The sequence below is a fragment of the Sardina pilchardus genome, chromosome 22 (genome assembly GCF_963854185.1).
Source record: "Sardina pilchardus chromosome 22, fSarPil1.1, whole genome shotgun sequence".
In the NCBI taxonomy this organism is placed as follows: Eukaryota; Metazoa; Chordata; class Actinopteri; order Clupeiformes; family Clupeidae; genus Sardina; species Sardina pilchardus.
Window position 1 is genome coordinate 5,062,693 of NC_085015.1, and position 22,500 is coordinate 5,085,192.

Sequence of the window (22,500 nt, forward strand, 5' to 3'; positions counted from 1 at the left end):
TATGTGAAGACTCCAGGTCACTCCTCTCTGAGTTACGGTTTGGGAATGTGCTTCGCCCTCTTCATCTCAGAGTTCAGCAGGACCTTCTTGTACTCGTTGTTTTGGGCCATCAGCCTGCGCACGGCTACACGCGTCAAAGGAGCGCTCTCCACGCTCGTCTTCAGGAAGATCATCAACATGCGCATCATCACCAGTGTGTCTGTAGGAGAGGTCAGGACACACACACACACACACACACACACACACACACACACACACACACACATATGCACAAGTACATGAAATTGACAGGTCTGCATCGCTCACATAATTTTACAGGTCCTTCCATTTATATCATTCAACACTTAAAGGAGACATAGAGTGGAAACCATGTTTGTCTTGGTTTTGATGAGTTAGGAGAGGTTGTGCATAACCAAAGAGCTATCATGAACATGAGGGATGGTTGTGCCCTCCATCGTATGAAAATCTTAAAATAGCCACTAAAAAATGGGTGAATAATACACACACACACACACACACACACACACACACACACACACACACACACACACACACACACACACACACACACACACACACACACACACACACACACACTACCACCAACATCTTTGCAAGCACAATTCTGTTGCAATATCTCTGGCATGGAAAATTAGTTTGTTTTTCAAGTTTATACAGAATATGGCCTAAATGATTTACTGTGATTTACTGTGAGCTCCACGAATACTCTGGAAAATGTAGCTTCTGTAAAACCTACTGCATACATAGTCAAAAAACAGCTACCGGAAAGCTATTGAAAAGCTATCTGCTTCAGAAAATAGCTACAGTATGTTACCACCAAGCTACTGAGAAATGAAGTTAAGCTAGTAGCTTCCCTACACGTAGCGAAGCTACTGCCCATTACTGCACACAGACACCTTCTTATCCATTGTGTGTTAACCTGTAGGTCATTAACGTGTTGACGAAAGATAGCCACCGGATGTTTGACGCCGTGGTGTGGGGTCCCTTGCTGCTGTTCGGTGTACCAGTATCAATTCTGCTTACCATCTTCTACAGCTGCTATGCTCTTGGATACACCGCCCTCATCGGAATCTCCGTCTACCTGGTCTCTATCTCTGCACAGGTACTCTCTCTCACTCTCTCTCTCTCTCTCTCTCTGTTTCTGTTGTATCTGTCTGTCTGTCTGTCTTTCTGTTTCTCTCTCTTACTCTCACTCACACACACACATGTACAAACACACATGCCACATGCTGGGTATAACCACCCTCATTGGAATTGGTGTGTGTGTGTGTGTGTGTGTGTGTGTGTGTGTGTGTGTGTGCCCACGTACACTATGTGTGCACTTGTATTTGGAGTGCTGTCCTCTTGATGATTCGTTGGGCTGTAGTTCTGGGTTAACAGGGTGATAAACATGTTCCGGAGTGAAGTTGCCGTGGTAACGGATAGCCGAGTGCACATCATGAACGAGGTTCTCACCTACATCAAGCTCATCAAGATGTACGCCTGGGAGGAGTCCTTCCAGAAGAAGATTGCAGGTGCCAACACAGCAATGTGACGTCCGGCAGATGTGCCAAGAGGGTGTTAACATATGCATATAACATATCAGCATCATCTCCTCTAACTTAAAGGAGACATAGAATGGAAACCATTTTTGTCTAGGTCATGAACGTGAGCAGTGGTTGTGCCCTCCTTCATATGAAAATCTTTAGCTTAGAAATAGCCACTAAAAATGGGTGAATTAGAACAAAGCCTGCTTGTGATGTCAGATATCGCAAAGCCGTTAAAGTTCAATTGTGGTTGCCAAAGAGGGCGGCATTTAGTCAAAATGGACCATTTCAATGCCCAGGAGGATCACATTGACCAGGGGCTACGGTTGGGCAGCAGTCAGTTTGAGCAGCAACTTGCACTTAGCCCAACTTACAAAGCGTGATACAAGGCTCATCTGTTTAGGCAATAGAATGTAGACCGCTTGTGGAACTTAGGAAGGAGGAAGCCACCCTGTTTTAGTCACTTCTAAATGTGTTTGAGTGTCTATGACCTAAGAGCTGTATGTGTGTGTTTGTGTGTGTGTGTGTGTGTGTGTGTGTGTGTGTGTGTGTGTGTGTGTGTGTGTGTGTGTGTGTGTGTGTGTGTGTGTGTGTGTGTGTGTGTGTAGACGTCCGTAAGGAAGAGAGAAGCCTTCTCCAGAGGGCCGGTTATTTGCAGAGTGTTAACAATGATAACACAACCATTGTCCCCTCCCTGGCCACCATCCTCATGTTTGTCATTCATACACACTTCGGACTGCCCTTGGACTCCTCTATGGTCAGTTCGTCTCTCTCTCTACCCTGTGCCAATCGGGCATAAGATCAGCTCTCAATGCAAATCAAACTATTAGCTATTAGGCTAACTGAAACAAAACCATGCCAGTCTCTACATGTAGGTATGGTGAAGGGTATGTGATGATGAGGGGCTATTTTAATCCCAACGGCTAAGGGAGCTTCATCAGGATACAAGGATACAAGAAGTTGCATAGTATTCTGGATCCATGAAATAACTGACCTTTAAAAATAAAAATCTCCCTGCCTCTAGTGTAACATAGGGGTTATGCACCCTGTATTTGATGGAAAAACCTTAATTTGTTTATGGTAGCATTCTTTATTCTCAAAGAAAATGTGTGTTCTTAAGTGATTTTTAATAATTTCTTTAATTAAAGCTTTACAATCAATTTCCAAAAGATGATTTTTTATTCCGCTCTTTAATCAGTTTTAGCGTGGATGCCCAAACGTTTGCATACAACTGTATGTTTCACTTCTCTCCTTCTCTCTATTATTTTCCTCTGCAGGCCTTCACCATCATTGCCACCTTTAATTCAATGAATTTCTTTCTGGGCCTTCTACCGTTGATTGTGAAAAGTATTGCTGAAGCCTTTGTGTCCCTCGCACGTCTCAGGGTTTGTATTACATTTGTGTGTATGGTTTGTGTTTGTGTGTTATAAGAAATAAATGAATACATAAATAGATATATTTCTTTGACATCCCATTCTTAACTAGATGTACCGCAAAGCGATACACAATATGACCGCCGCTCAGTCCTGCACATTCTCTCCGCAAATATCAATCACGCTTGTGTTTCCATCGCCTACTCCATCCCTACTGCAACTTTTATGTATGTAAATGAGTGTGTGCATGTGTGCGCTTGCTTTTGTGTATGAGTGCTTCTCTGTCTAGTGTGAGTGTGTGTCTGCTTGTGTGTGTGTTTAATGTGTCTCTGAGTATATGTTCACTGTGTTCTCTGCCGTCACTGTCACTCCAATATCAGATAACACACACACACACACACACACACACACACACTCACATGCGCGCGTGTGCACACACACACAAACACACATACACAGGCACACACTCACACACGCACACACACACACACTCGCACACACACACACACACACACACACACACGCACACACACACACACACACACACACACACACACACACACACACACACACACAAACACACACACACAGGCATACCCAGAGAGAGAGAGAGAGAAAGAGAGAACACACACAGAATACACACAGATAACACAGACATAGAGAGAGAGAGAGAGAGAGAGAGAGAGAGAGAGAGAAAGAAAGAGAACACACACAGAACATGCACATACACACATATACACACATGCAAACACACAGATGGGCACACAGAAACGCACCCACACACACAGGCTATAGTATATCACACACACACACTCACTTCTCAGCTCCGGTGGTCTCACAAAATGTTCTCAAAGATGTGTGTGTGCGTGTGTGTGTGTGTGTGTGTGTGTGTGTGTGTGTGTGTGTGTGTGTGTGTGTGTGTGTGTGTGTGTGTGTGTGTGTGTGTGTGTGTGTGTGTGTAGGTGTGTGTGTGTGTGTGTAAGGGTGTATGTGTGCATGCGTGTGGGCGTGTTTGTGCATGTGTTTGTATAATGTTTTATGTACATGTGTGTATGTAGTGGTGCGTGTGTGTGTAGGTATGCGTGTGTGTGTGTGTATTTATGTGTGTGTGTGTGTGTGTGCATGTGTGTGTGTGTGTGTGTGTGTTCCTGCATGTTTGTTGCACCCAGAGCAACCATTCTCTTTTAAAACATATTTGGAAACTAGTTGATTAAAGGTTTCTAATGGTGTCACTTATATGTTTCTAGGACAAAAACTAGCAGAGATTGAGATGTTTGGAACAGTTTTTGAAATCCCCAGGGGGGGATTTAGACTCCAGATAATACCACCATCTACTGGCCGATGGGTATACAGTCCTGAATGTACACATAAATCCATTTATTTTATAGCCCCCCATGGATGAAATTCCACAAAACTTGGCATACTCCCAGAGGGTGTCAGGTTAATCATACACATGAAATTTGGTGCAGTTCATAGCATCTCATCTGAAGATAGGGGCAATTAAAGCAATATTACATTGCATTTTCAATTTTTACGATGGGGGGGCAAATCACAAATGACTGGTTATAAGCTAAGTTGATGCAAGCTCTAGAGAACAACATACCATAAACATTTTGTCATCCTCGGTGCCACGGTTCAGGTAGTTATGTAGGAAAAACTGTCATTTTTGGGCTTCGGGCGGGGGCAGCGCGGGGGTGGAGTAACCCCCGGGGACGAAACGAAAATTTTCCATAGAACTCTACTGGGGCTACATGCCCACCAAGTTTCATGCGCTCCGGTGTTACGGTGTCCCGGGAATCGTTGACGAAAAATGACGGGAAAAAAGAAAAAAAAAAAAAAACTTTGACAACAACTATATGACCGCTTCGCTAGCTACGCTAGCGGCGGTCATAATTAATAGGGTTTAATATGACATCGGTCCATCCTTTGCAGCTACAGTATAACAGCTTCAACTCCTCTGGGAAGGCTTTCCAAAAGGTTTAGGGGTGTGTTTATGGGATTTTTGGCCAGTCTTCTGTCACGTCACACTCTAATATTGGACTAGGTGATTGGCTCTCAGTCTCTGCTCTCATTCATCCCAAAGGTGTTCTATTGGGTTGAGGTCAGGACTTTGTGCAAGCCAGTCAAGTTCATCCACACCAAACTCTGTCATCCATGTCTTTATGGACCTTCCTTTGTGCAATGGTGCACACTCATGTTGGAACAGGAAGTGGTCATCCTCAAACTGTTTCCACGAAGTTGGGAGCACGGAATTGTCCAAAATCTCCTTGTTAATGTTGAAGCCCCTTTCACTGGAACGATGGGACCAAGCCCAGCTCAGGGATGGCCCCTTCCTGTTCCAACGTGACAAGGTCTGTAAAGACATGGATGACAGAGTTTGGTGTGGATGAACTTGACTGGCCCGCACAGAGTCCTGACCTCAACCCAACAGAACACCTTTGGGATGAATTAGAGCGGATCCTGAGAGCCAGCCACCTCGTCCAACATCAATGTGTGACCTGACAAACCTTGTGGAAAGCCTCGAGAGTTGAATCTGTTATAGCTGCGAATACATTTGGCAATATAGTGTATATGATATGAATATGACATTTCTGTGTGTGTACACATGATGTAAGTACACATGGAGTGTGATGTGTATGACGTATGTGTGTGTGTACACATGATATGTAAATATGTATGATTTATAATGTTTATGACGTGTGTGTGTGTGTGTGTGTGTGTGTGTGTGTGTGTGTGTGTCCTTTTCAGAAGCTGCTGTTGCAGCAGAACCCTGAGTCCTATCTGACCCAGAGGAAGGGGCTGGGAGCGGCTCTGGTGGTGGAGAACGCCTCCTTCTCCTGGACCTCACCTGACAGCTCACCTGAGACCACACACGAAAACACACACACCTCAGAGAACAAACCCACCCTCAGAAACATCAGCTTCACCCTGCCCAAGGTGTGTGTGTGTGTGTGTGTGTGTGTGTCCGCAGAACTTTCCTATTTCCATGTGATATGGCATAGAATTAACAGAAAAGTCAAACAATTTTACACAATTACAACAAATTATTCAGCAGACTTCTATAAGATATCTAAGACTTCAAAGCTGCTCAATGGTGTTTTCTGCCCCCAACGGCACCTTCCAGGCAGCACAGCCTAAAAGGCACTACCTTTACCCTATTCCTAACCCTAACCTCCTCAACCCTCATCCTACCCCTAAACTGAGGGGAGTAGTGCCTTGAAGGCAGCGTTGCCTGGAAGGCACCATTGAGGGCAAATAATACCAAAGACCTTCAAGGCTTTATTTATCTCATTTGTTTACTTAAGAAATGTACCAAAATCCATATTAGTGACTTTGCTTTTTCCAGGGAAACCTGCTAGGAGTTTGTGGAAATGTGGGCTGTGGGAAAACATCTCTCATATCCAGCCTCCTTGAACAGGTAAACACACATGATGCAGTAGACCACAAACATCTGCACCACATACTACACAAGACAATATACACACCAAACATGTGCAACATATGCAAGGCAATATACCGACAATGCACCAAACATACAAACAAAATATTTTTTTAGAACACGGAAAAAACAACACCGTACAGATAAACAAAGATGTTTGTGTCCATAGATGCACCTGCTGAAGGGTTCAGTGATGGTGGACGGGGCGTTTGCCTACGTTTCCCAGCAGGCCTGGATCTTCCACGGATCTGTGAAGGACAACATCCTCATGGGAGAGCCTTTCAACCAGCAAAGGTAACAAACACACACACACACACACACACACACACACACACACACACACACACTCGTCATTGTCCAGCTAGCAGTTTGTGTGTGTTTGTTTGCAGTGTGTGTGTGTGTGTGCGTGCGTGCGTGCGTGCGTGCGAGTGTGCGTGAGCGTGAGTGTGTGTGTGTGTGTGTGTGTGTGTGTGTGTGTGTGTGTGTGTGTGTGTGTGTGTGTGTGTGTGTGTGTGTGTGTGTGTGTGTGTGTGTAACGGATGCCAGCTGGTTTAGCTGTGTGTTTGGACATTGGTAAACAGAAGAGGATGGAGGAAACCGCACACAGTTGAAAAACTTGACAAAGGCTTCCAAGCCGAAACGTTTTCCTCCATCCTCTTTAAACGACTACCGTGACCAGCACCTCGCACAAAATAGATGTGCGCTGCTCTCCTTTTATACTGGACATTGGTAAACCTCACTCTCTGATGCCTCCAGAGCGCTGGCGCCATGAAAGCCAGAAGCCTGGGCTATTAGCTTGATTGCCATCGACTTTCAAAGGCTCTGCGAGACTTTAGTCTGACCAAGAGCCTGTGCTAACACGGTTTCTCCAAGCGCTGGTTGACCCGCCTCCTTTAAATGCCTCGATTTGCTACTGGTCGATGTCAGAAAGCGGTTTGCCGAGTTTAAACCAATAACAACACTCTTTCCTCTGCCTTGAACACGCCTCTACCCAGAGCCGCTGGAGCTGCTCAAAGTTGATTGGTTCTCGATCAAAAGGGGCAGTTCTGCAGATTTCGGGAACTCAGAAATCCTTCCCAATTAGCAGTTGACTAGACCAGAGACAGCAAAAGCCGAAGGTGTTACGTCACTGGGAGGGCGTGCCAGGCTAAGAAGCCTGGGCTTTTAGCTTGATTGCCATGCAGCATGATCGACTCCCGATCCAAGCTGCTGCTGCTCGTGGGTTTGAGTCTGAGCGTGTGCATGCTGAACCGCACAAGTTCAACACAACACAGGTTACGTGTGCATGTTGTTTTCCCTCACTGTGTGTGTGTGTGTGTGTGCGTGTGTGTGTGTGTGTGTGTGTGTGTGTGTGTGTGTGTGTGTGTGTGTGTGCGTGCATGTGTGTTTTCCTTCACAGGTATAGTGAAGTCATCACTTCATGTTCCCTTGAGTCAGACTTGGCCATACTCCCCTACGGTGACAAGACTGAGGTGAGTGGTGTATCTGTATCTGTGTGTGTGTCTATTAGGGCTCTGCATTCTGGTGATGCAATGCATATTGCGATACATGGTTACGATTCACTATATATTGCAATATATTTCAGTGCTGTGTGAAAGGCAATATTTTGTGATACTTTAAAGAGAAACGATGCAGTTTTGGGCAATTTCCTTGCAGGTTTTTCTGCAGAGTGCTCCCCCTAGACCTTTAGCATATATGTATATATTATTATTTTTTTTTTTAAAGTTATTTTTTTTGGCCTTTTTATGCCTTTAATTGGACAGGACAGTAGAGAGAATGACAGGAAGCGAGTGGGAGAGAGAGCTGGGGTGGGATCCGGAAAGGACCACGGGGCGGGAATCGAACCTGGGTCGCCGGCGCGCGGCACAGGTGCCCCAGCCAGCTGCGCCACGGCTGGGGCCTTTAGCATATATATTTAACGACACTCCTCAATCGGTCAGTCTGCAGTTACCTTTTTCCCAACGGTTTACTCACTTTCTGCTTCGAAAATAAAGCAGAATTTCAATGTCTCAATCAAGTGATGGGGCTAATATTGTTAACGGTTCAACTTGAGTCATATTTACGCCTCAATCATGTTTACGCCTCAATCAGGTGATATAACCTTTTGTAAAAGAGTCTTGGTAAAAGGTCTCGTGTCGGGAGACGGGTCAATGTCCAGGCTAAGGGATGTGATCACAGAGCTCTCTCTTGTTCTGCCTATCTCGTACTTCCCGCGTTTGGTTGGGGTGCGCACATCCACAGAAATAGTCCAGGTGCCGGACAAAAGTATAGATATAATAGACTGGATTGGTCCGCACACTGGGTAGGCTCCAAAAATACACTTTATTTACTTCATAAAAGGCAACGTTTCAATCCGCAGTGGGATCTTCTTCTTGAAGAAAGAGGATACCATCATATGCATAAACTGTAAAAGTTTACTTTTGCAAACAATTCAGTACGCTGTACAGTACAGTTATGCCTATGTCAATAACAAAAGAAAGTGTCATTTCAATATTTTCAATATTTTGTCACTGTTATGTGTCATCAATGTGTGTGTGTGTGTGTGTGTGTGTGTGTGTGTGTGTGTGTGTGTGTGTGTGTGTTTATCTTTGCTCAGATTGGTGAGCGTGGACTGAACCTGTCGGGCGGTCAGAAGCAGCGGATCAGTCTGGCCCGAGCGGTCTACTCAAACCGGGACATCTACCTGCTGGACGACCCGCTGTCTGCATTGGACGCTCATGTTGGCAAACACATCTTCAAGGAGTGTGTGAAAAAGGCCCTGAAGGGCAAATCGGTCATCCTGGTCACTCACCAGTTACAGGTAACACACTGTCTTGGAGTGAAGTAGTTTGGAGCAAAATTATTCGTGCCCCTAGCAAATATTGAATTTCCCCTTGAGGATCAATAAAGTATCTATCTATCTATCTATCTATCATCTATCTATCTATCTATTGATTTAATGTCTTTTCTCTTGACCAACATGTTTGTTCTGACTGAAAATGGCACTGCCACATGCAAAACATGGAATCAGAAAAATAAGCTTTTTCATCTTTTTGAACATTTTCATGACAATAAATCCATACCCTTTTTAATAATCAATGGAAACATTTTCATTTGCCATCATCACAGCTTTCAAAAATGTTCCTAATGATGTACCAAGCCTCTCCATGTCTCCACAATGATTGTGGGCCGCACCTTTACAGCAGCCATCCTGAGTTTGAGGCAGGAACGATTCTTTGCCAGCTCTCTGTCCTTGTACTCACTTTTTTAGGGCCCGAGCACCGAGTTGCGGCCACTGACCGTAGGTGCAAGGCCCTATTGATTTTGCTCAGATTATTATTATCATGGAATCCTCTTACGCTCCATGTTTGGCCTTTTTTCACCAACTTGGCATGCTCTAAAACTCTTGTAATTTGGCCGCTACATGTGGAATTGGTAAAGCTACTCAGAACCAGAGCTCTGGCCTAGGATGTGGCTCAGGGACTCTATAGTGCCACCTAGCGTTTTGTGTGTTGTGGTTGACACATACATTCACGAAAATTGACCAAATTAGGTGGGCATGTGCGTTGCTCATGCACATGTTGATTCCGAAATGTCACAGGTCCGCACCGCAGGTGCTCCGGCACACCATCGCCGCTTGCAGCTACATTTATGAATTGAGGTCTCAACCCTTGGCTGGGCCACTGTAAAATGTTGAATAATAGATATATGCATTATTCCCATTCTGCTGTTTCTGGATCAGCTTCAATCAAGTAACCTTCAGCCGTGTTCTAGGTGAACTAATCACATGGTCTCAACTAGCCTTAATGAACCCAGATGAACCAGACAAATTTTAATTCAGTTTCAGGCCCCAGCCGTGGCACGACTGGCTTGGGCACCTGCACTGCACGCCGGCGACCCGGGTTCGATTCATGCCCCGTGGTCCTTTCGGGATCGCACCCCAACTCTCTCTCCCGCTCGCTTCCTGTCTGTCTCTCTACTATCCTGTCCAATTGAAGGCATGAAAAGCCAGTTTCCAAAATCACCAAAAATACAGGAATGTGTATTTTCTCTGGAACTGAGTGGAAACTGTTTACAAGAGAGATGTATTTGTCACACTTTTTTAAAAGATTTGGTAAAAGTTAAAGGTCCTATAGAATGGATGAATTGAGTATTGCACTGTGTTCTCTGATGTTAAAATAGTATATATTCAAAAAAAATAAACTCAATTGCAATTTTACAAGACTAATTAAAACCATATATTTAGGCTGGGTATTGAAATGGTCTGTTTGACTAAATGGCGCCCTCTTTGGCAACCCCAATTGAACTTCAATGGCTTTGCGAGGTCTGACATCACAAGCAAGCAGTTTTGCTGAATCGCCCATTTTTTAGTGTCTATTTCTAAGTTCAAGATTTCCATATGAAGGAGGGCACAACCATGCCTCATGTTCATGATAGCTCTTTGTTTATGCACAGCCTCTCATAATTCATGAAAACCAAGAAAAACATTATTTCCATTCTAGGTGACCTTTAATGCACCAATGTAATGCACCTGAAGAAGCTGCAGAGCAAATGCAGATTTGACAACAGGTCTGCAGGGTTCACCCAGGCTAGGTCTAAAAAAAAATGAGGAACAACAGAATGTTCCATGTTCTCTCCTCTCCTCTTTACCTCTCTCTTCCTCTCCTCCTCTCCTCCCCTCTCCCCCCCCCTGGTGTAGTACCTGGAGTTCTGTGATGATGTGCTGCTTCTTGAGGATGGTGAGATTAAGGAGGCGGGGACACACACGTCTCTGATGAGCGCTCAGGGCCGCTACGCTCAGCTCATCAACAATTTCCAGCTGGAGCAGATGAACGTACGTCACAAACGTCACAAACACACATCACACTCACCTTCACCCTGGATAGAACATCACTATGGACAGAACCACTCTCAAACCGAATTTGTAGTCCAGATGAAACGTGTTGTTTGGGCAAAAAAAATTCTGCTATGGTGTAACACAGTGATTCTTAACCATAGGGCCGCCAGCAACCCACTGAGGGCCGCAACAAACTTTCAGTTTTGCATCTGTGGGCCGCAAGGGCCGCGGGACTGCCTTCAGGGGTGTCCAAACCAACTGCGTCCCGCCACGCACTTTAATTCGGCCCGCCGAGCATGCATTAGTTTATCATAGATCCGCCAAGCACTTAGGTTATCATTGGCTATTCGCTATTTTTTTTTTCTTTTCAGCAACGACGGTAACAGAAAGTAAACAGTGCAGATGTTGTTGCATACTGTGAAAATTCTACCCAAGTTCTAAATTCTGTTCACATCTGCTTGACTAACTTTTATTTATTGCAAGCTTTCCTCACCTTCTGGCTAATCAGGTGTGTTGTTCCTCTCGCTTACTCAGGCTACAACCACCGAATCAGTTTCGACGCGGATTTTCGGATTTTCGGATTGAATCCAATCCACGTCCACAAACACTGTATCAGTTTGGGAAACGCACAGTCAACAAGTGTGCGTGCAAGGAAAGAAATAACCATTTGATCAAATCTGAAAACTGGGGGATATAGGCAATTTTTGCCAAGTTTGCTGCCTGGGTGCAATAGACAGCTCGCATGCTACTCTATAGGGATACACATTGTAATGCCATCAGGTAGCTTTGTTGACGAACGACAAACGAACTATGACTATGCTTAAAGTTAGTTTCTCTTAAATTCCAAGCGCAGGCTGTGTATGGATGCATGTATGTCTGTTTAGTACCGTTGTTCATCAAGATGTAGGGTCTGGGAACTCACCATAGGCAGGGCTCAATCGGAGTGGTGGGATAAACGGTTGTCTTTCAAATTCCCTCTTCACGTGATGGGATAGCGCTACAACGAATCATCTTCTTGTTTTCAAGTAGCAGGTCACAACTTCTGGTCGAAGGTCAATCGTCATTATAGCCCGCCTACCAACTCTATACACGATGTGATTGCCCAATAGAAGTTTAATTTTTCCAGCTCCCAAGTCAACGGAGAGTTGCTAGACTACCCCGGCAGCAAATTAAAGCCAGTTCAAACACAAGATCCGCGACGAGACGAGCTGCAACATTCTAAAAACCAGCAACGTTCTTTTTTTTTTTTTTTTTTTTTTGTCCCACCACCACCCCCCCTCTTCGGAGGACTACTTTATTTTTAATAAAGCAAACAGAATACAAAAAAAAAGGATGCATTATTTTGTCCTACCGTAACCAAACAACCCTTTTAGTGGAACCCTGAATATATAAGGGGAGGGGAGATTAAAGCACCACTTACAGTGAGATACATATAGGATAGACAACACAAATGAAATACATAAGACAAGTATACAATGGAACACACAAAAACAACATATACAACATAAGACATGGCAAGGTAACAGACAGACAACAGAGGGACAGGACAGTTGACAAACACAAGGACAGAATGTTAACTATTTGAAAGATCTTGGGTTCATATTGATCCCCCATTAGGGGGTGAGGGGAGAGGGATATGAAAACAAGTTATACTCGTGTATGAGTGATGTGTGTGTGTGTGTGTGTGTGTGTGTGTGTGTGTGTGTGTGTGTGTGTGTGTGTATGACTATGTGTGTGTGTATGTGTAAAGTGGTGTCTAGATGGGAAGATTGAGAAAGAAAAGGAAATAGACTTAATACGTAATGGAAGAGAAAGGTATGTGTCTGGTAATGTATGCGGCTTGTGGTTATGTTTTTGTAGTATTGAGGATGGCAGAAAAAGGAGACCAGGTGTCTTCAAAGGCTGACATGCACCAGCAACGTTCTAAAACTCTGCAACTAAGATTTGACATGTTGAATCTTTAGCGACGGCTTGAAACTGCTTGCAACTGCTTGCAACTTTTGATTCACACCGCCGCAACTGCTCTCCGCAACCGTCTCAGACCGTCGCGAATCTTCGGTTTGAACTGGCCTTTAGAGTTGCTGCTTCTAGGGGCGTGTAGATTTCTAGGCTAATAGGCTACATCTTTTTAAACAAGTTTGCACAACAGTGTTTTCGGTGAGCATGCGACAACTTGGCACTAGGCTACTATGTACCTTGGTCAGCAAATCTAGCAGGCCAAAAACAAATGAAACAGTTTAGGAATGTTTGCCTTTAGCAATTTGAATGAAAATGTCATTCAGTGCCACTACCTCTGATTTTTGATGTACCCAGCACACATTTTAAAGAGTGTCTCTACCTCTCTTTCTATTTGTGTGTTTCTGATTGGCTGATTTCTCTTCATCATGGCTGTGTCTCTGATTGGTTCATCTCTTCTGAGATCTGTGTTTTTCTGATTGGTGTATCTTTGGTATGTTCTGTAAAGGAGAAGAATGTGGAACTGCAAACAGAACAAAACAAAAGCACAAGCAACGGAGAAATCAACCCTGGTACGTCACACCACCGCCTCTCTAGCCAGGCAGAAATGGCTGTAGTGTTCTGTTAAGTATAGGGTTCAGACCAAAGATACGAGACGAGACGAGCCGCAACGTTCTAAAACCTTGCAACTGCGACCACACATGTTGAATGCTTTGCAACGGCTTGCAACTTCTAATTCACACCGCTGCAGCTCGGTCTCGTCGCGTCGGGAAACTTTGGTGTGAATTGGGCTTTACTCTATAGAATTGTCTGGAATCTTTCAGAGCTGTATGTAGCCCTACAGGGCTCTCTGTAGCTCTCTGTCTAGTCTACACACACACACACACACACACACACACACACACACACACACACACACACACACACACACACACACACACACACACTCACACACACACACACACACACACTCACACACACACACACACACACTCTCACACACACACACACACACACACACACACACACTTTCTCTGTCTAGTCTACACATGTGTATTACACACACACACACCTATTTTTTGTAACTCTCTGTCTTGTCTACACATGTGTACACACACACACACACACACACACACACACGCACACATACACATACAGTACTTAAATACACTCAGGACAAAATTCTAGCTCTCTGTTTATAGTGCAGTCTCACAGAGATGGTTGTAATGGTCTGTTGCTTCATACCACTGTCTGTAGCCTAGCCTTACAATAGCTCCGCGCAAAAGTGTTCTAACACTCTGCAACTAAGATTTGACATGTTCAATGTTTAGCGACGGCTTGAAACTGCTTGCAACTTTTGATTCACACCGCCGCAACTGCTCTCCGCAACCGTCTCAGACCGTTGTGAATCTTCGGTTTGAACTGGCCTTTACAGAGCTGTCTGTTGCTGCCTTAGATAGATGTGACTCTCTCTCTCTTGATTGTTTTTCAGCTTTTGACATGTCAGATGAAGTGAATGAGGGAGAAGATGCTGGTCATACTCCTGACAAGACAGGTAGAGTGTCCCATGCTCCTTACTGTAAACCTTCGAGTCGATGGAGTGTGTGTGTGTGTGTGTGTGTGTGTGTGTGTTGAAATGGTGAACCCTATAGAAGTTGAGGTACTTGTGTGGAATTGTGTGTGTGCGTGTGTGTGTTGAAAGAGTAATATGCTGATATAGAAATTGAGGTACTTGCGCGCGTGTGTGTGTGTGTGCGAGCAGATTCGGAGCACCAGCTGGTCAAACAGGAAGTCAGTCAGGAGGGATCGGTGACATGGCGGGTATACCACCAGTACTGCAAAGCTGCAGGAGGTTAGACACACACACACACACACACACACACACACACGTACACACACACACAGACTCAGACACATCAACCAGTGGTCCAGGTTACCTTCTCAGAAAAACATCACCGGTGCTCTTCCAGCTTTTGTTCGGTGTTGAAACCCTGAGACTAGGACTAACCTTCACTTTGAGGAGTTCCCACGGAAACCTTATGCTGGATAAAGCCCTGGCCAGAGGACTCGGACCAGACGATCAGATCATCAGAAGTCCAGGGACGTTGCTAGCAGTTGAAAACATTCGGGGCTTAGCTCAGAGTCTAAATGGTTCTCATGCATTCTCTTGCTGATCGCTTTTGATTAATCCACTGACTCTAGCCTCATTTACAGCCCATTCTTTGAATAATATGGATAATTACCTCCGCCAAGGAGGTTATGTTTTCACCGGGGTTTGTCTGTCTGTCTGTTTGTTACGTTTATATCACTTTAGTCACTTTATTCCGGTTCAGAACAGGACAACTCCGTGGCTACCATTTCGACTGCGACTGGTCTAAGTGCCATACATCTCAACACGCACACAAGAACACATCAGGGTCAAAGGGTAAAACACAAAAAGGAAAAATACAAGTTAACAAGATAACTCAAAAGTAATGGATGGATTTCAATGAAATTTTCAGGAATGGTCAGACATGACCCAAGGAAAAAACGATTACATTTTGGAAGTGACACAGTCGGGATTCCGGAGCCGTTTATGTTTTTTGCTTAGCGGTGTAATGGCATGATATGGCCACGTGGTGGCGATCTGAATAGTTTAGGTTCAAATGTATGACAACCTAGGAAGAACAATGCAGACAGAGGTCTGTGCTCTCTGAGTGCTTTTCTAGTTAAAGGGTGTGATGACCTGTTCCTATCTTGACATTTTTGTTTGCAAGCTAGTCTATATACAGTACTGTAGCTATGTAGTTTTAAGTAGCAGATACAGCCTATGGCTCATGTTATGATTAGCTTAAGGTAAACAGAACACTGAGTCACTAATTCTATTCTACAGAGGCAAAGTAAGTAGGCTATAGGCCAGCATACACTGTAAAAAATAAATGTGATATGTCAGGATTTTACTGTGTTTTTTTACAGATTTTGTCTGGAATAAATTATTTTTGGAAATGCCATTTATTTGACAAAAATTGACTGTGATTTCACATGTCAAATTTAAAATAACAAGAAATCACTGTAACTGTGAAAAACACTATATTCATGATCTTTTACAAAAAAACCATCAGAAATGCATATATTTCTAATTGAAAAACGTTAAAAAATCTTTCGTAATTTCATATGGTTTGAAACATTGCAACTATGTTGAAGCCTGATGTTGAAGAGATATTGAAAGTGTCCCCTCTGTTTTACGTTGAATCAACATTGGATTTTCAACTATACTGACATATGTGATCTTGTGAAGTACTGTCCCAATCTCAAATACCTGCATCTGAGCCCATAGACCTCTGAAGTTCGCCTACAAATAGGATCCAATGCTGCCAAATTTGCCCATATAAGGAGTTCCGGGTGTTAATTGAAGCTAACTGCCTATGGCAAGTTGCATTGTAAGTTAGCTCTGGGATAGCAAAGATCAAAGTGTGCCATCTTCACCTTTCGAAGATCACAGTATGCACTAAGGCAGAGGACACAACTTTGTAGTGCAAAACGTCTGCACTCGTCCTCGTGATAGTTTAACATTTGCGATAATTCAAAATCCCCATGTTATTTGAGAAAAAAATCTCAAGATGCCGGATCTCCTTATTTGGGCAAAGATGGTGGCTTTTTTGTAGGCGAACTTCAGAGGTCTATGAGGCCTCACACACATAGCACCTGAGATCAATTAAGTTTGAGTCTTTAGTCCTTAGTACTTAGGGCTCACATTGGCTGAATCCCAGTACAGCAGTTAGGGATTATGGGTAAGTGTTAGTTTTTTGTTTATAATGTTTAATTTTTCCTCATTACTCTTTATTGTGGCTTTTTGGGATGTGTACTGTATGTCATAGAACAACTGATTGAACATTCCACAGAAAATGACTGTGTAAGGGATTTGTCAGGATTACCACTATAGAGAAGACCATGATTAAAATACATGGACATTTTGGAGAGAATGTGTATTTCTTCTTGGGTGCAATGCGAAATTGAATACTTTTTCAATAGCATTCTTTTGCCCCCTTGGCAGTGTCACAAAGTTGGGCACTCAATGCTTACTTGCATTATGTGTCTGCAGAGGCGCTGCTGGAGAAACCCGGGCCCCACAATAATGTTAGTATTATTGCGGAAGGGTTTCTAACATATGGCGTTATTGGGGAGGGACCTCTAAATATGTATTTGATGGGATTTTAAAATTAACAGTAAATTATTGCAATAGTAAACCCAATATCATGTTTTTCCACATTTTTGCGACATGTTTTGAAAGATGAATCACATTATTTTGTGTGTCATATACTGTTATATCACATCAAATATAAATTATAATACAACCAATATCCATGAAAACCAACTAATAACAGCACATTTCTGTAAATGTAAGCATTATTATCCGTAATACAACATTTATTAACCATATTTGTAGGTAATTTCATTGTTTTAAAATGTGAAAATATTTCTAATTAAACATTAAAAACATGAAAATGAAGCAAAATATTTTTAAAATTACAACTACAAACTGTATTTTAATTATGAAAAATAACCATATTTTTACGAGAAAGTAATTTTCTGTTACTTCACAGTATTTTTTTGGTACCGCACAGTATTTTTTTGGCGCCCCAGCTGCCGGAAATTTACTGTTTTTTTAAGAGTTTTTTTTTTACAGTGTAGCTGGTGAATGCAGGCCAGGGCAGGCTGGCCAACCTGAACTTAACGTAAATGACGAGATCATCATAACTCTGCCACCTCCTTGTCCTTGTTGTCTTCATGATTTCCTTATAACATTCTTCTTACAAATTGGAAACACAAACAATGACATGGCCAGCCTTGGAACTAACTACTGTAACTCTCTCTCTCTCTCTCTCTCTCTCTCTCTCTCTCTCTCTCTCTCTCTCTCTCTCTCGTATAAGTAGCCTATCTTCCAAATTATGTTTTATGATATTGACCCCTGGAGCAAGAGCAACAAGATAACTGTAATTATACAAAGGCAGTGAAATGCTTTTCTGTGTGTGTGTGTGTGTGTGTGTGTGTGTGTGTGTGTGTGTCTGTCTTTCTGTCTGTCTGTCTGTCTGTCTGTCTGTCTGTCTGTGTGTCTGTGTGTCTGTCTGTGTGTCTGTGTCTGTGTCTGTGTGTGTGTGTGTGTGTGTGTGTGTGTGTGTGTGTGTGTGTGTGTGTGTCCAGGTTATGTCCTTCTCTCCTTCATCATGCTGATTTTTGTTCTGCTGGTGGGGACGACGGCCTTCAGCAACTGGTGGCTCAGCTACTGGATTGAACAAGGATCAGGGGTACACACACGCACACACACACTCACCTGAATACACACACACACACACACACACACACACACACACACACACACAGATACACTCAGGGCAAATAAACACACATACTCTGTATATACCCCATAGTAGAGTTTAGATTCTCAGCCCGAACCAGAGTTCGACCTGAAGCAAGACGATGACAACGTCTAAGCAACACGTTGAAGCTTGTATTTTGGTTTAGAACCAAAGCAGCTTTTGTTTAAATCTACACACCTCTCACTAGTAAAAAATTTAAGGTTCATTTATCAGATATGATTTTGAAGTATTAAAACGTAAAAAGTACTTGACAAAAAATAATGCGTTCAATTGCATACTGTACATAAAATGCTAAAAACACACAGGAGGCACCCAGTCTCACACCCACTTCCATTCTGAACAGATTTTTGTCATCCAAACAAATCTACAGTACTTGACAAACTTCAATTGAAAACAGACCACTTATTTTAAAAAAAAATAAAGAATATCAGATTTAAACTAGAAAACGTAATTTCGAGGAAATTACCAGTGCATGCAAAAGCAAGACATAAGATAAAATGTGAAACAAACTTAAATTTACAAACAGGTATGGACAGAGGAAGGTGAGGGAAGGGGGGGGGCAGTGTGTTGTATGTATGTGGCTTAGGGACAGAGGTGGAAAAGTCCAACCAACCAGCTGATTCTAAGTAGTACAACTCTTCAGCCAGGCAGAGCAGCTAATTGGTGAGATCACCTGTGTTTAAGTGCACAGATAGAACCAATACGTGATTGGACTTTTACTCTCTGAAGCTTGACTTTTCCACCTCTGAGTGTGAGTACGTGTGTGTGTGCGTGCGTGTGTGTGTGTGTGTGAGTGGATTTAAGTGGATGAAAGGAGCATGGCTTTCTATGATGCAGTGAAATGGGGTAGTTAGGTTAAGGTGAGAATGTTGTGGAGTGCATGGAGAAGTGTGGTATATATGAAGTACTGCAGTCAGGTGTGTGTGTGTGTGTGTGTGTGTGTGTGTGTGTGTGTGTGTGTGTGTGTGTGTGTGTATGAGTGAATGGGTAGACAGAGAGAGCTGATAATGCAGGTTCAATTTAACTGGCTGTCAATTAAAATTGATAGGACCTTGAGCAGCTGGCTCTTGATACAGGTGCAAATCAGCTTAATCAGCAGTGCAGTGCGATAGACCTCTGAAGTTCGCCTACAAAAAAGCTTGCCATATATGGGCAGTTGGCTTCAATTAACTCCCGGATCTCCTTATATGGGCAGAGGGCAGCTTCAGAGGTCTATGAAAAGTCAATGGGGAAAACTATTTTGCTAATATCTCAAAAAGTATCAAGTTTACAGAACTGAAATATACATAGACTTAGTCTTATTTTCAAGACCTACGTAACAAAGTTTGAACCAAGTTTCTACGTTAAACGGTTGAAGCGAAATAGGACCTGGTTAGGAGAATAAGAAGAAGAAGAAGAAGATGCCTAGGAAGAGCAGAACAGTGCATTTGCATGCACTGTAATAAGTCTCGGGCTCATAATTACAGTAAATGGGATAGGCCAGGGCAGGTTCGGAACGAACGTTCACTGGCTTGGGTAAGGTCAAGCTGGGCCCGATCTAAGCTTCATCCCACATACACTCTCTTTAAGACACACACACACTCACAAACATATAGCAGCATAGCTACTTTAACTTGGTTAGGTGACTTGGTTCCAGCTCATATCTGTTTGGCGTTGCAGAACTGGACGAACTCCACTCTTCAGGGGGCCTCTGCAGGAGACGTCTCCCTTAATCCTGACCTCCACTTCTACCAGATGGTCTACGGCCTCACTGCGGTTGCCATGGTAATCTTCAGCCTCATCAAAGGCTACTCCTTCACCAAGGTGACGCTAGGTGCCTCCTCCAAACTCCATGACACAATGTTTCACAAGGTAAGACATCACACACACACACTCACACACACACACACACAAACACACAGCCCCAGCCCCTAACATCCTCGTCTCTTGCAGATCCTCTTTAGTCCGATGAGCTTCTTTGATACCACACCCACGGGCCGCATGGTGAACCGGTTCTCCAAGGACCAGGATGAGCTGGACACAACTCTGCCCTTCCACATGGACATCTTGCTGCAGGTCGGCCTCATGACCACCTTCATCATCGTCATCGTCTCCTCCGTCTTCCCCCTCATGCTCATTGCCATGGTCGTGTTCGGACTTGTCTGCGCACTCCTCTTCTAGTTAGTGTTTGTGTTTGTGTGTTGATGTGTTTGTATAAGTTTGAATCTGTGTGTCATCCAAACTTGTTGTCCAATGTTGTACACTGAGGGAGTCCTCTCTGTCGTCTGGGGTGTGTGTGTGTGTGTGTTTGCACGTGTGTGTGTGTGTGTGTGTGTGTGTGTGTGTGTGTGTGTGTGTGTTTGACAGTGTGTCCCAGCGGACCATCCGTAAAATGAAGCGCATGGAGAATGTGAGTCGCTCACCGTGGATCTCTCTCACTACCTCAGTCATCCAAGGCCTCAGTACTGTACACGCCTACAACAAGAGAGAGCAGTACATCGAGCAGTAAGAACACACACACACACACACAGCCTCGACACTGTCCATACCAAATATGATGTTCCAAAAGAGATACAGACTGTGTGTGTGTGTGTGTGTGTGTGTGTTTGTATTTGCGTGCATTTGATTCTATGTGTGTGTGTTTGTTTAACAGATTCCATCACGTAATGGACATCAACTCTAACCATCTCCTGCTGTTTTACTGTGGCACACGCTGGCTGATATTCTGGTTGAACACAATCTCTTCCTCGGCAATCCTGATGGTGGCGCTGTTCGTTGTACTCAGCCCAGACACCATCAGCCCCTCCATGAAGGGCCTTGTCCTGTCCTACACCATAGAGGTGAGCAGCATACTGTCAGCATGCACAACTTTTAAAAAGTAAAATGTGGCCTTCCAGTAAATCAATTCAGAGTAACTGATAACATTACTTAAAGCATAACTCTTGCCAAAATGCAATCTATGGTGTTTTTGTGAATGTACTTGAGTCAAACATTGAAAGCATAATTGCGTCAGAAGTGCCACTTTTAAGCTTGTCCGTGTTGTCGATTTTGGGTCAAATGGCCTTTTCAACTGAAATCGGAGGGGCACTACTATTTTGACACATGCTTGTGTCAAAATCGGCATTTTTGAATCACTAAGAATGCTCGACACAACATGAAATTAATCCAAGTACCATCATTGTCTACACATGAATTGAGCATTAAGAACATTGTTTGTATACACATAGTTTGCTAAAAAAGAAAGATGGCGGCAAGCAGAAAAACCAAGTGAGTTCAAAACCTTGCTTTTAGTAAACTCTCTGTACACAATGTTCTCTGCCCAAGTTCATGTGTATATTTATATTTTACTCTGCTGTTGTAAATAGCAAATTTCTCATGACTTATCCCACCTGTACAAAATGAAAATGCTTTTGTCGTGGAGGTGAAAGGTTTTGCCATCTATTGACAAAATAATGTTTCACAATTTTCTCGGATGAGACTTGCTACGTCTGTGCTGTATAGCTATGTTAGGTGAACGAATCGCCTATTACAAGTTCGATTAAAATATTTGTAAAGGTGAAAATCTTGCATAGTGTACCTTTTAAGTTATAACTGTACGAACTTCAATGAATGACTCAGGGTCAAACTTTTGTGCTAGTTTTGTGGTAGCGCATTACTATAGAACGAAATGCGTCAGGGTGTTTGTATATTGTGATTTTTACAACGGCATCGAACGCAATTCAGCCAATCACAATCAAGGACCGAAACTATCCGTTTTAGAAAAATATATACATTGATCTGTACAGTTTAGTCATGGAAACTAGATGTTAATTTATAAGATTATCAATTTATTTCTTAAACTGTATGTAAATGGGGTAGCAATGAGGTATTGACCAAGCTATAGTTAAAGAGACCCTATGCAACTTTCTGCAGGAGACGATCGCTCCTTGTTTACATCTGGAAGTCTGAGACGAAGAACCACGCTTGCAATTTATATATTTAAATATAGCCTATACATGTATAAATATACACGCTAAAGCTGTCGGGGAAGCTC

The 22,500-nt window shown here is 43.3% G+C and overlaps 1 protein-coding gene across 1 annotated transcript in view; it reads left to right on the plus strand.

The window, feature by feature from the left end:
* LOC134070527 (ATP-binding cassette sub-family C member 12-like) overlaps positions 1-22,500 on the plus strand; it is a 29,771-nt gene that overhangs the window by 2,715 nt on the left and 4,556 nt on the right. Inside the window, exons 4-22 of the mRNA XM_062526912.1 lie at positions 1-210; positions 947-1,123; positions 1,388-1,535; positions 2,156-2,304; positions 2,825-2,932; positions 5,669-5,857; positions 6,267-6,338; positions 6,529-6,653; positions 7,759-7,831; positions 8,956-9,159; positions 11,038-11,172; positions 13,640-13,703; positions 14,624-14,686; positions 14,894-14,983; positions 18,313-18,416; positions 20,148-20,339; positions 20,421-20,647; positions 20,835-20,972; positions 21,121-21,307. The exon at positions 1-210 is cut by the window's left edge and continues 27 nt beyond it. Coding sequence (XP_062382896.1) covers positions 1-210; positions 947-1,123; positions 1,388-1,535; positions 2,156-2,304; positions 2,825-2,932; positions 5,669-5,857; positions 6,267-6,338; positions 6,529-6,653; positions 7,759-7,831; positions 8,956-9,159; positions 11,038-11,172; positions 13,640-13,703; positions 14,624-14,686; positions 14,894-14,983; positions 18,313-18,416; positions 20,148-20,339; positions 20,421-20,647; positions 20,835-20,972; positions 21,121-21,307 — 2,655 coding nt within the window. The remainder of the gene's footprint in view (positions 211-946; positions 1,124-1,387; positions 1,536-2,155; positions 2,305-2,824; positions 2,933-5,668; positions 5,858-6,266; positions 6,339-6,528; positions 6,654-7,758; positions 7,832-8,955; positions 9,160-11,037; positions 11,173-13,639; positions 13,704-14,623; positions 14,687-14,893; positions 14,984-18,312; positions 18,417-20,147; positions 20,340-20,420; positions 20,648-20,834; positions 20,973-21,120; positions 21,308-22,500) is intronic.